This window comes from Pezoporus wallicus, unplaced genomic scaffold (assembly GCF_028554395.1).
Source record: "Pezoporus wallicus isolate ANWC-B61680 ecotype Strahan unplaced genomic scaffold, APGP_CSIRO_Pwel_v1 contig_3710, whole genome shotgun sequence".
Classification (NCBI taxonomy): Eukaryota; Metazoa; Chordata; class Aves; order Psittaciformes; family Psittacidae; genus Pezoporus; species Pezoporus wallicus.
This window is the reverse complement of record NW_026640315.1, coordinates 1163456-1177097: the sequence shown is the minus strand read 5'-3', so window position 1 is coordinate 1177097 and position 13642 is coordinate 1163456. Positions and strand designations below refer to the sequence as shown.

General features: G+C 42.7%; 1 protein-coding gene across 1 annotated transcript in view; it reads left to right on the top strand.

Moving 5' to 3' along the window:
• Positions 1-4683: 4683 nt before the first annotated feature.
• Positions 4684-13642, top strand: part of CA10 (carbonic anhydrase 10) — a 192311-nt gene continuing 183352 nt past the window's right edge. The window contains exons 1-2 of the mRNA XM_057418512.1: positions 4684-4913; positions 5537-6033. Coding sequence (XP_057274495.1) covers positions 5973-6033 — 61 coding nt within the window. The 5' untranslated portion in view covers positions 4684-4913; positions 5537-5972. The remainder of the gene's footprint in view (positions 4914-5536; positions 6034-13642) is intronic.

The window sequence follows — 13642 nt, the reverse complement described above, 5'->3', positions numbered from 1 at the left end:
GGACTGAGTTCAGAAATAGACAAATAGGAGTTGTTGTGGGCAGCAGACTGCTGACAATGATGGCAATCCAACAACGCTAAAGCAGAGCCTTTGAGCCCTGTCCTCCTTTGTTCACCTTGGACCAGCAGCGCAGCATGCCTCAAGCACCAATAGAGCTGAGCAAGGGAAGACTGAAGCTGGCCAGGTCCTGCCACTTGCTCCCCACTTGCTGGCCCAGTGCTGTTACATAGCCCCAAAGGAGCTGGGGCACCTCTAAGCTATTCTTACTGTCAAAGTGGCAAAAGTCAACATCGCCTTTCTTACTGTAAATTGTTAACCTGGTCTTACTGAATTCCTTGTGGAATTGTAGCCCATTTTATAAATGCAAGATAATGAGATACAGGCAGCTTGTCAGAAGCCACATAGTCAATGTTGGCACAAACACAACTATAAACTCTTCACTAATCCATACTTATTCCCTGAGATTATGGTTCCTCATACAGGAAATAAAGACATACTAAAGTTTGTGCAGACAAATTTTCACTACTTATTTTAAAAGAAATTTTATATTATTTCTTTATAGAAAAGAAATATGTACGTAATTCTTTATCATAGCTTCAAATGTCTGCATGGGATGCACAATATTTTTCTGGTAGGTTTTTGCATTTTGTTATGACATGTTACTGCCTCATATGAAGTTACTTGGAACTTGCATAGAAAGACATTCAAATGTAGTCTAATCACAAAAGCCCTTTCCGTCTTCTACAGACAACGCAGTTAATCGCACTACAGAACTACTAGTGCAAGTCCCACCGTGAATGTAAGCGCAAATATAGAATAAACTTGAGACAAGGAGTAACAGTTTTGAGTTTATGTGGTTAACAACAGCAAGGTTCAATGCTGTCACTGTGATAATTTATTCCAACCAACTTTCATCTCATTAATGGTTCAAGTCCAGTTCTGGTAAACAGACTGATTAAGTTCCCTGTGCTGGACACTAATAGGATGCTGCTTTTGAAAGATCTTCAAATCCCCATTTGGATTTTGAGACCCTTGAGTTTTCTTCCACCTGAGTGAACTGCAGCATTGACCCTTTCTTTGATTTTGATATAAAATTGATTTTGGTTCATGCTTACATCCTAGGCTGTTCCCAGTGGCAATTCCAAAGCTGACTCACCAGTTCTGCCACCATCCCTGCCACAGGGCTAGCAGCCCCTGGGGCAAGGGGAGAACAAGCAAGAGCAGGAACTATTCCCACTCTGCCAGCTTAATTGCTGGAAACATGTCAGAAGCTTCAGACAACTTCAATAGCAGGCCTCTGCTGATCTGGCCTACTTCAACAGAAATGAGCTAGGGAGTGCACAGGTAAGCTGCTGAACCAGGCCACTGTGAATCTTCTGCAGTGTCGTGGTGACGAATGCTAGCAACCTCTTCTGTCGACATATGGTAAGACACAGTTCAACCAGTTCTGCTCAGAAGTTGCCCAGTTCAAAACAAGCTGATGTTTTCTCATCCAACCTAATTTTGAGTCAAATGAGTCAAAAGGCTGGCTCCTTCTCTGAGAAGGTACAAAGCTTAATTCTGCTTTACTAAACTGGAATGTGTTCTGTTGGTATAAAAACCGTGAAGCATGTGCATTTTGTGAGTATTTTTGAACTCTGTTCTCATAACTAAACCAAAAAGTCTTTCTCTGTAAATCTGGCCTGAAGAAACTAGGTGTCCAGCTTGTAATGAATATGTTAGGTACTCTCAAAGTCTGTCAGAAATCCCAGCTGCAGCGTCTAGATAGTCAAACCCTCACAATTAAAAAAATACAAACATGCTTCAGACACCTGTTTAAAACCACTCTGCAGTCATTTTTACCTCCAGGCACGTGAGTAGTCCAGTGACTTCAGAGCAGCTTAAAGGTTGGCAAGTTTAAGTTTAGCCAACTGTATAAAAATGAATGACACTCAAGTAACTGCAGAAATATCAGTCCTCTTCATTTTAGTGAGTTACAGAAGAGTTTTGAATGGAAGCTCATACAATAAGAACCTGATGCTGCAGCCAGCATTTTTGCCTGGTCAGAATGTACCAACAAGTACAGGAGAGTTATATTCTGCTTCTACCCCAAATACACACTACTATATTAAACAGTTTCCCTTGGGATCAAACATACTGTGCTAAATTCTGCAGTAAAAGCCCGACCTAAAACTAACTGAGTCTGCAGAAATATTCCAATTGATTTCCATGGGCTTTGGAATAGGCCATATTGACATCCATTCAACTTTATTGACCTAAGCTTTCCTGTGGAGCTGCAGCAGCCAATATGGCCATAATGACTTCAAAACCAAGCTTTAAGGCCACTGCCAGTCAAATAACATCTCAGCAAGTAAATGACAGCAGAACAAACTCATTATTATTTATCTAGAGTTAAAAAAAAATGCATGGTTTTGAGCCCATTACTCTATTTTCTAGATGAAGAAAACTTTGCTTGAAAGATTTTTCAGTCTGAGTCACAAACTTCTTATTTATCACTGAAATAAATATAAGGTTTGCATGAAGATGATAAACATACCATACTAAAAGATGCAGAAAATTATTTGTTACTTTTGCCTATCTGCCAGCAGCCAACATCAACTACCTGATTTCTTTTCCTGCCATTGCTCTCTTATTAAGGTTCCACTGACATCAACAGGAATTAAACCTGAGCTTGCTGCTTAGTGTTTGGCATTCTCTCGTCACCAATTCTTTGCTGACATAATGGACAACATATCCTTTTATGACAGGTCATCTCACTTCCTTGAGACATTTATTTCCCCACATGTAATGACACGATTTCAAGGAGACTAGTTTAGGAACAGGGATGTCTGTGTAAATATAACAGCTAAGGTCACTGTAAGGGTTTATGTTCTGGATTGGGATGGTATTGTAAGGAATTAGTTGGGAAAGCCCAAAAGAGAATTTACAGTCAAACCCATGGAAAAAGTTTAACTGTTTGAGTAAACGAGTTTAGTAAATATCAGTAGAAACATTTGCTGAAATGCATTTGCTAAAGCGTGCTTAAATACATCTAGAATACAGACAGATGATGCCACTTATGGCTTTTCTAATACCAGAGTCAGGGATATTAACCTGGATTTTAAAAAGGAATAAGAAGATAATTTCATATGCTATTTTGCATGAGTGAAAACGCAGAACACTCAACACACAAGGTCTTGAGTTCAATAATAACTGTGTCTTGTGTTGATCTGAGTCTTCATTTGATAACATTCCTTAAAGGAATGACTTAGAAGGACTCTTTGCAGTCCTTATTTCATTAACTTTTCAAGAACCAGATGCAAATTATATTTCAGCATCTTTAAACACCTATACGAGTTTGGTGCTTCTGCACAACTCATTCAGCACCCAAAGACATATCTATATCACGGCACATATATCATATACCTGAGGAATGCCTGCTCACCCCCAGGCTGCCCTAGTTCCCTAAATTCTATGCATTTCATTTTGCCAAGAGGGATAATTCTCAATTGCCTAAGCATTCAAATGACACTAAGCATTCTGCAATCCTATCAAGGAAAGAAATCCCTTCTGCTGCACAGTTCCTCTGTTTGATGAAAATCCATTAAAAAAGAAAAAAAATTCTTTAAGTTATTTGTCCCTAAAGCCTTTTATAGCTGTGCCTCAGGTCCAGCCTCCCTGTTCTCACTGGGCAGATGATGGCAATTAGTTTGTTAAAATCCTGAGTGTCTTTATAACTCATGAGATGCAGTAAATATCAGTAGAGACTGCTGCAGTGCAAAGAGCACTTACGCTACCCTGAGAACTAGCAAAATGAATACAAGAATCACATTGACAAAGTGCCTGCAGCCCAATTCTTCCTTTCAAATAGTGGTGATTTTAGTCCTGTCCAGTTGCTTTGAAGCACTCAAGAAATCTGATCTACTACAATTAAATGCCATCAGGATGACTTGAAACCTATGACTCCCACACATTTCTCCGAGCTGATGAAAACAACAACCTAGCCTGTGGTTTCTTCTCTTATAGATGCCCTCCTTCCCAATTCAGAGATCCAGGAGTTCTCATTTTGCTAGAATACAGACAAAAGTGTGTTTTAGAAGTATGCCCTGGGCGGGAGAACTGCTTATAAACCAACCTATGTTCAATCTATTATGCATGCATCCCCCGCTGAAGTATACGTTATACGACCTCTGCATACCTGCCAGGAGCTGGGTGTCCGTTTGGAACCCGGAGCATCTCCCTCCCTCCCCCTTCCCTTGCCTCACGGTGATCAATGAAGGCATCCGCAGTTGCATGATCACCTTTTCACACCTGCCCTGAGCAGGGATTTCTGTCTGCAGCCCGAAACCCCTGCCCCCTCCCTTCCTTCGTGGCAGACGAGGCCACCCCGCAGGGTGCTACAGCCTGGCCAACCCCTCAGTCCGCCGGCGCTGCCTTTCTGCACCCTGTTTCCCTTTCCGCGAAAAGGGCACCCCGGCCTCTCCCGCGCCCGGTGCCCGCGTTTTTAGGAGGGAAAAGAATAATAAAATTGGATCCACATTTTAAACAAAGTGAGCCCAGCTCCGGAATGTGCCTGGGCAGATACAGCCAAGACGCCCGCCTGGGTTTTCCTCTCCTCCCTCTCCCGGCTCCCTCCGCCCGGTCCCAGCCGCAGCTCCCCCGCCGCGGTGCGGCCCCGCCGCCGCCCGCCCAGGACCCGCCTCCGCGCGCGATCCCGCGTCCGTGCGCGCCGCCGCGCCGAGCCCCGCGCTGCCGCCCGCAGCACCGACCCCTGCTCGGGAAATGGCGAAGTAGCCGCGATTGGGGAGGAGGGGGCAGCGCCGGGAGCTATGGCACCTCCTCACAGCTGAGCGGCTCGGAGCGTGACCTCGATTGGTTTGGGACTGCGGGCTGATCCCATGAGCTGAGGAAAATCCAGAGCAGGAGGATTTGGGGTGAGTAAGAGATAGCCCCAAAACTGGCACCGACACGTCTTTTTTTTTTTTCCTTTTTTTTTTTTTTTCTTTTTTTTCTTCCTTGGGGGTGTCTCTGCAGAAGTGCTGTGGATTGGGGAATGCCGGTAGCTGGCATTGCAGCGCAAGTACTTCGCCAACTCCGCGCTGTATACCCTCGCTGCCCTTCACACCACCGCCCCCGCGAGAACTTTGGGGCTGTTTTTCTTCTTGTTTAAACAAGTTTTTTTTTCAATACTGGTATTCTCAGCGGAGCCGGCCACGCACGCGATCCCCCGCTGCTTGCGGGCTCCGGCACTTGGGATGCTGGGGGACGCGACCGCCGCTGTACCGATGATGTACCGATGTACCGCAACCCCCGGGGCCGTTCCCGCGGAGCCGTGCCCGCGGCGCTGCGGGGCCATCCCGGCCGGGGCAGGGCGGCTCCGTGCGTGGGGCAAGCACGACCCCTGCAGTCGCGTACCGGAAACCGCCGCGGCTGGCGGGGCCGGCAGAGCCCCCGGCGGGGTTGGGGGGAGCCGGTGCTGCGTGCGCCGCGCCGCGGGGGCGGGCGGGGTGCGGTGCGGTGCAGCGCGGGCATTAATCTCTTTCCGCTCATTCTGTAGCAGCAGGAGAGGAGCCCCCCCTTCTATCCATCCATCCCGCCCTCCTCTTCCCCAGGCCTGCTGGCACTGCCCCGCTGAGACGTGCGGAGTTCGGGGGTAACTTGGACCTGGGCGCCCTGGAATAGAGACTCTCCGGACCGGATCGGTTGGGGTTTGTGGTCTATGTCGTGTTGGGAAACGTGGTGGATTTTTTTCTCGCTTGTGGAGGAAGAGCCCGGTGCTGGCAGTTGGCTTCGTGGTGTTTTTTGGAGGGCAAAGGAAAGGAAGGGATCTCGCCTGAGCCGTGCAGAGAGAGAGCTCGGACATGTGTTGTCAGCACATCTGGGGAATACAGTCTGCAAGTCCGAAAGGGAATTTGCTGGGATCGTTCAAACTGCGATATTGATCTTTGTTATTTTTTTTCGCTGAGGGATGCACTTGGCATGAGAATCGGAGGATGGAAATTGTTTGGGAGGTGCTTTTTCTTCTGCAAGCGAATTTCATCGTCTGCATTTCAGGTACGCAGCTAGCCCAGCAAGGGCAGCGGGGAGCTGGGGGGGGAATACCATGAGCTTCCCAGGCTTCCCCTTCCTAGGGGCAAGAGGTACAGGTAAACCCAGATCAAAACAGGAGTTGAAATACGTGAGCGATGTGAGTGGGTCGTGACAGAAATCAACAAACATCAATTCCCCCCCCATTCCAATACCTGTGTAGTCATTACGATACATTGGTTGTAATAAATAACCAGAGTGTAGTGATTAAGCAGAAGCTTGTGATTCCTAACGTACCTGATAGTGATAGTTAATTGCAACACTGCAGCAAACCCAGAATTTTGTAGCTCCTGAAGTTCCTGAACTTGGCTGATCTGTAGATCTTACAAGGTTTACGATTCACTGGCGGAGCTGTCATGTTCTGGTGCCACGGTTCAGGATCTGCAAAGGGAGGAATAACACTGAAGAACATGCCTCTGCTTTTTAAAAGGAGCTTAACTGTGGCTGTGCTCTGAAAATGAATTTAAAAAACATAAATAGCCCCATTCAAAGAACTCCTTGGTGGCTGGGATGCCAGCTTTAGGCTTCTTATTTTTACTTACAAAGATCTCCCTCTCCTCCTGTATGTAGAAGTTGGATAATTTCAGTTGCCACCAGAGCTTGTCCAATTAATGAACAGGCACAGCTGGGTTTCTAGCATAAAGGATTGGAACAATTTATTCTTGGGGAAAACACTCCCTTCTACTGCAAAAGCCCTGGCTGCCTTGTTAATTTGTCACGTCGGTCATGCTGGAATAATTATGTTGGAGGAGGCAGGAGTGGGGAGGTGGCCAGTTTTCTAGTTTGGGACACTTCAGGGAGCCCCATGGGGATGCTGGCTGCCTGCATCTCCTGCTGCTCTGCTTCTCTGCAGGCTGCTCTGCCCTCGAGCCATTGCATAAGTCCAGAAATGGGAACACAAGCAACGCATGCATGGTGCTGCCAGGGGGACGTAAAGGGTCCCAGAGGGCATCTCAGTGTCCAGTCTGGAGATGCTTAGGGAGAGGAAGCTCCATAGCTCCCTTGGGATGATGCAGATTGGCCTGGGCCATCTCCCTGCTGCAAACCCCAGCCAGCAGCACCAGCAGCATCTCACCCTGGCAGCGCCTGCCCCCACTGCGCTTTCTGCAGCTTCCTGGCTGAGCTGCCCTCGCAGCCTTTCGGCTGGCAACATGTACGCTAACATTTGGGGTGGCGGCATCTATGTTAATTTGTGATGCCTGCACCTGCCCCCAGACTTTCTTATTCCAGAGCAAATAGCATTGCTATCAGCCCGCAGGGTATGCCAGCCCTTCTTTTATTCCTACAGACTTGCACGATCTGGTATCAGGCACCCGGGTGACACTGGCAACACCCCAGGCTGACCTTCCACTTGTGCCCATTGGTACCACCAGAATAATTCACTTTCTCACTCTTTAGAACATCAAAACCTGCTGCCTCTTGTCATTTAAATCTCACACTTATCTATTTAGCTCAGCATGACATGCCACCTGTCCAGTTCCCTTCAAATTAGGCGCTTCTTAAAGTACCACAGTGAGAATGGCAAAATGAAGTTCATCGCTTTCTTGGCCATTGTGACAGTAATTTCCGGAGACAGAGAGAATCTGTCCCATTCTGTGCAGGTCCTTATGCCACACACTTAGCTGCCAGTGCTTCCTTATCTCCCCCCTCCTTCCCTCATCTGCAGACATGGGAACCCAGGCTTCTGAAACCAATGGTGGGGTCAGTCCTGCAGGGGCTCTCCTCGCTTGCTCTCCGTCTCCCTCTAGCACTAAGAGCAGACTGATACCGATCTCAGTTTTTTCTCTTTTTTTTTTTCTTGTTCTTTTGGGGGGGGAATAAAGTGATTAAGTGGGATGCTTTTGCTGTGTGGGTGAAGCTGTGGTTTCAAATGTTTTAGTTTTAACCACACAGAGGATGTGTGCTGGTTTTAGCCTTCTTTTATTTTTTTTCCCTAGGGATTTTTATTAGGAATCAGTTTTTGTCATCTTGGTAAAAAGGATTAAGATCTGTAGATATCTGACTGGCACTAATGCTTTGTATCTTTCCTCTGTCATCCTTTTTACACTGTCCTTTGTAGCATATTATCTAGCTGTGGTGTGTGGATAATGGTGTAAGTAAGAGAAGGTGTAATGAAGCCTGTTAAGGTTTGCCTCAACACTGGATTCCAGAAACTGCGTATTTTTAGCACTTCAGCACTGGTCATTCATTCAACATGTAACTTAAAACCCCACCAAGTTGAGCACACTGCTGCAAATTACAGGCAGGTGAATTAAGGAGTGTGGTAGCTTTTTTTTTTTCTTTCTTATTAAGTCAGTTATTTCAGCTATGAAGAGACAAGACTGGTCTGAGCATGGATCTTTCCTGAACATCAGTAACCGCTTGATTCAGTGCCTGTTTAAACCTGTGATGACCCTCCTACTAATTCCAAGGGTTATTTGGATTAGGGCCTGTTAAGGGCTGCTGTTCAAAGGGATGATGTCAGTCACTGAACTGAATAGACTATTCAGTTAGTTTATTATTAGTAGTAAACTTATTTATTAAACATAGGTTCAGTGTTATGTCACGTCTTTTGGTATGTGTTTACATGCCGTTTAAATATAAATTATGCTGAATGTAGCACTAATGCTGTGTTTCTTATTTAAAATAAATAATGAAGTTGTACAATTGGCTTTTTGGTGTCTCTCACATGCATTCATTTTTGTGAGACTGTATATGGAGAGTAATTTCACCTATTAAAAAGAGGCATATATATATTTTCAAAATATTTTATATCTAACAGATTTTTTATCAGTCAGTTACCTGGGTGTATGATGGATTGCTTGGTTTGGAAGAAATGATACTGAGATTTAGGAATAGATATGTTTTTTAATACTGGTTCTTGTGTTTGGGAAAGAATTTATCTGTGAACTTTGTAAAGTATTTTTGTTTTCTTGGCATACCGACTTAAGGCTTTTGCTACTTGAAATTGCTTGTTTAAAAGAAGAATCTAGTTTCTCTGTGCAGATGCAGATGAGAAATAAGAACAGATTGAAGGACCACAAAAACAATTTCTATCCTTTAGAAAGAAATGAAAACCTTCTCTTTCCCTCAAAGTCACGATGTATATATATTCCTTTAAGTTGTAGTCTCTGAGGAAAAATAGTCATGATTTGTGTTATGATGTTTGAGATTTTGTTCCTTTTAATGATTTCACAGCATAGAGGGAACACAGGGTAGTGGATGTGAAGATGTCCTCTAGACAGAATGCTGAAATAAGACTTCTCTGGTGGTTGTTCATTTGAAGATGCAGATAATCATGGCACTGGGATCATACTGTTTATACAGAAATTCTAACAGTTGATGGTATGGTGTCCCTAATTTCCTTCTTGGATAATAATACCACCAAAGATTAATTAGCGTGAGTGTTGTCCTCAGGTGGGATGTCGTTGATTCCATAATGGCTGCCACCTTTGCTTGCATAGTCATTTCTATAAACCATGAGCAATTTTTTTGTGATTCTAGATTTTAACAGTTAATTTCAAGAAAAAAAAATCAGGATGCTGTTTTCAAACCCTTGCAGGATACTTAATTTAAATAACAAAATGTTGCTGTCATGGGCACTGATTAAGAAGGTTTCTATGTACATTTTCTGTTAATCTAGCAACACAATGATTTATAAAACCTGAATATTCAACATGTTAGTGGCTTTCTATGAAATGACACAGTACCTTTTGCTCTTTTGGCTTGTGGGGACTAATACATCCAATCCCTACAGCTCTCTCTTTATTTGGAAATATTTTCATCCTTTGCCATTGTACTCAAGTCACATAGGGGCAGATCCCTGTTATGATGTGACTTCTTTGGCCTGTTTGGCAGCACACAGGGATCATAAACCATGCATCATGAACAGCTAAGATGGCATAAAAAATATTCTGTCTATCAAGGAATTCCACTGTGTATTGAGCATCTGATGTAGCATCTCCTGGCACTGAGGACTATGAGTGTATTTGGAGCACAATTGCCCTTCATTTTCTGTCTTGCTGCTCCTACAGTCTCTGAGCTCTTATTACGTGGCATAACACAGACTTGTCCTATAGGAACTCTAAATTATGCCAGGGCTTGAATTATATGTTGAATGATGGTCTGCAAGGTCTGATAACTCTTCTGCTCCTAGCATTGTACAGCCTGAGATAATTTAAGCTAAAGTAGTGTTGCAGTAGAGAAGAATATCAAGGCTCTATACAGAAGAATATCAAAGCTCTAATGTCCATTAGTAACTAACAATAATTAGACCAAACTTGAAACCAAGTTAATTATTCTCAAATAGTGTCACATAAATAGCTTTTTCTGGCACTTGTAAGAAAGAAATGTAACATTCTAGGGGAAGGAATTATTCATAGTACAGATATATATATATATATATATATATGTAAGTGATCACTGGGCATGTAGGAAGTTATAATATGCAGCCTGGTGCATGTGGTAACGGAGAGCTTTTGGCATCCAATCCATTACAGTATTCTTGCCTGCTCTATCCCATCTTCACAGCTTCGTGTGTGTGGGCAAACCTTCATGCCTGCGTGGAGTTTATTGATGTTACCAAAAATCCACGTGGATTCAATCCTCCTCAGATTCATACTCAGGATGGAGGCAATAGGTTGGATCCAGACTCAGTGCCTTATCACTTGAATGTTTTTTTCACTTCAGATATGTTCCTGCCTTTTCAAAAGGTGTGAAGATGTTTCTGCTTTAAAATAAATTCTGTGGAAATAGCCTTGCAGTCTCCTATAAAAGTCTGCTTTACCTTTTTTTTTTTTTTTGCGTGCGTCCTGTATTTTTCATCATTCTTATTGTTAGTTTTACAGCTACAGCATGACCAGATAGGTGCTAACATACCAAGACAACACACATTTTTAGTTTATATAAAGGTAGTAGAAGGGAACATTTATGAATAGTTTAGCACATGTTATGCTGAGATATTTTCCATCCAATAAACTGATGGAAAGAAACTGGTAATCACTGCTATTCTTTTCCAAATCTCAGTGATGAAGATACCCAGTTTTCAAAGGGGCCTCTTTGCCTTGTTGTGTTGCCTCCTTGTTAATGCACTTGGAACTAGATTCCAAGCCTCCAAGACAAAATTATTAAAGCCAGGAATAAACCCCCAAATCAAATAAGCATTCTCAATTAAAGGGTAGTCTTTAAATCTTTCAGATACCACTGATGTTCTAGAGAAGTTTTGCCCTTGATATTCTTGGGAAGGTTTCAGTTTTTAAATCTACAACAGCTAGATTTTAAATTCAGCAAGGGTTGAAATGGCTTTCCATTGGCATTGTCAGTATTCCTTGTATAGCAATGAGCAAAGAATTCCTGCTTACCCTAAAAGGCTGTTTTGCTTATTTGTTGCCATTGGTCTAAGTATCTCTCTCTTTCTTGGTTGAAAGGTTGTAATTTAGCTGAGGAGGGAGCTGCCATTTTCCTCGTTACTGATTGTTTGTGGCTAAACTTAACGTGGCAAAGACTGAAGTGGATGATTGGCCCATCTGGGCTGTTAATAGAAGACTATATAAAACTGTTTTATCATTATCTCATTACTAGCTCAAGCATCAGACAAAACTAGATGACAGTTATGGACAGCGCTGACATACTGTGCTAAGTGTTATTTTGCTTCTGTCTTGTTTATCTTAACTATACATCATGTTGGAAGGAATAAGCTTCTAAATGACTTGTTTAGAGGCAACACTATATAGTGCATTTCCATTCTAATGCCATCAGAAAGTACAAAACCACTGGTCCATACAGTGGAGAATACCAGTTAGCAAAAATAAAAAATAAAAATCATTGTGATAGATAAATTGAAACATTAATGGTAAATAAGTAGGAAATTTTTTTTTTAAAGGATAATAATCTGCCACTTAGGAGCCTGACCTGTTTTACAGTTGAATTCAAAGTAGTAGAGTATTTTACTACTGGTTTAATCAGTGATGGTTAAGAAGATATCATGGGTCTTTTAATGGAATTTCCTGAAATAGAAAGTTATTATTGTCATAAAAATAGAGGACTGAAACATTCTAGACCTATATTCTGTGTGGTATTGTAGCCTTCTGGTGATGTAGACAAGTACTGGGTGGCCATAAGTCTAAACTTACTTGTCACTATGGGAAACATTTTCATACAGTGCTTAGCTGTTGATAGTTAAGGTAAGAAATCATAAGGCAACCTATATTTACACCAACCGTAAAAGACCTTGGAACTCCAAAACTGTTACAAATGTTAGTGTCAATGAGGTTTGGGCCTTACAAATTGCAAAAAATTAAAGCTTGACAATGAGAAAAGCTTTAGCTAGCAAGTCTTGGTGCTCCTGGGGAGTGCCAGGTACAGCCTAGCTAGCATTACAGCTCAAAAATATTCAATTTTCTTTTATCCATCTTGAAAAATGAAAGGTGATCAGTTCAGACATCTATATTATACTGAAAGCAACTGCCAGAACTAAGGAGAATAAATGCTTTCATTGTTTGATGTATTTTTCCATATGAAAACATTTCTGGTTTAAATTCATGGATATGTAACATTTATATTTCTGTAGTAAAATTAGTATTAAACTTTAATGCCCCACAGTTTTATCTTTTGTAATACTATTGCCAGAAAAATATCACAGCAGCTGTAATTCACAAATAACTAATTAGAATGCACTTTTCTGTTCATTTCAACGTTCTTTCTTCCTCCTTGTATCATTAGTGCTTAATTTGATCAAGCTCAGAATACTGTGTTTGTCATCTGGCTTTTAAGTATGGAACAGAGTTCTGCACTGACTGGTGGCCTAAAGTGGTTTCTAAGCACATGGAGGGAGGAGGAAGCTAAGCAACGTTATCCTTTTTTTCCCCTCTAAATGTGTGAGATCTCTAGCTTTGGAAGTAGTGTTTGAATAGATAGATTTAAAGGGAAACATAGGGTTTGAAAAATAATCTTGTCAATTTTGTGGGTTGTTTCCAATTTCAGTTCTTTCCTACTGTTAACTACTATAGTGCCCTGTTCTGCTTCAAGAATCGTCATCAGAATGGAGCTTTTCTGTTCTGCCATGGATAGAAAGACTAGCACAGCAGGACTGCTACAGCATTTGCCTTATTAATGCTAAAAGATAATGAGTAATAGGAAAGGTCTGTTCCTATGTGTGACGATGGAAAACTGCACTGTTTGAAGTGATGTTGGAATGACTGTGTCCTCCAGCAAAGTCTGCCTGATAGCTGTCCTCCTGGTGGGATGGCGCTTGGGTCACTGAAGGAGCAGGTCAGGAAGGATTGCTGCTGCCACAGCTCAGTTTTGTTTGGCAAGGTGACATACTTAAGCTGCTAAAAAGACCATTCATTTGTGTTTGCTATTGTGGCAAAGAAAAGAAACTTACTTTGGGGAAAAAGTGCTGTAGATTTGTACTTGCTGGCAGAAAAAGATAACAGTACTTCAGTAGTGTCCCCTAAAAGCAAACCTTTGTGGAGAATGAGCTATTTCCTCATATATAGGTGGAATACCATTAATTTCACATGTGGGAAGCTGCAGTTATGGAAGGGAAGAGCTGCTGCTGCTGGAAAGAAATTGTGTTTGATTTACCTTACACTGG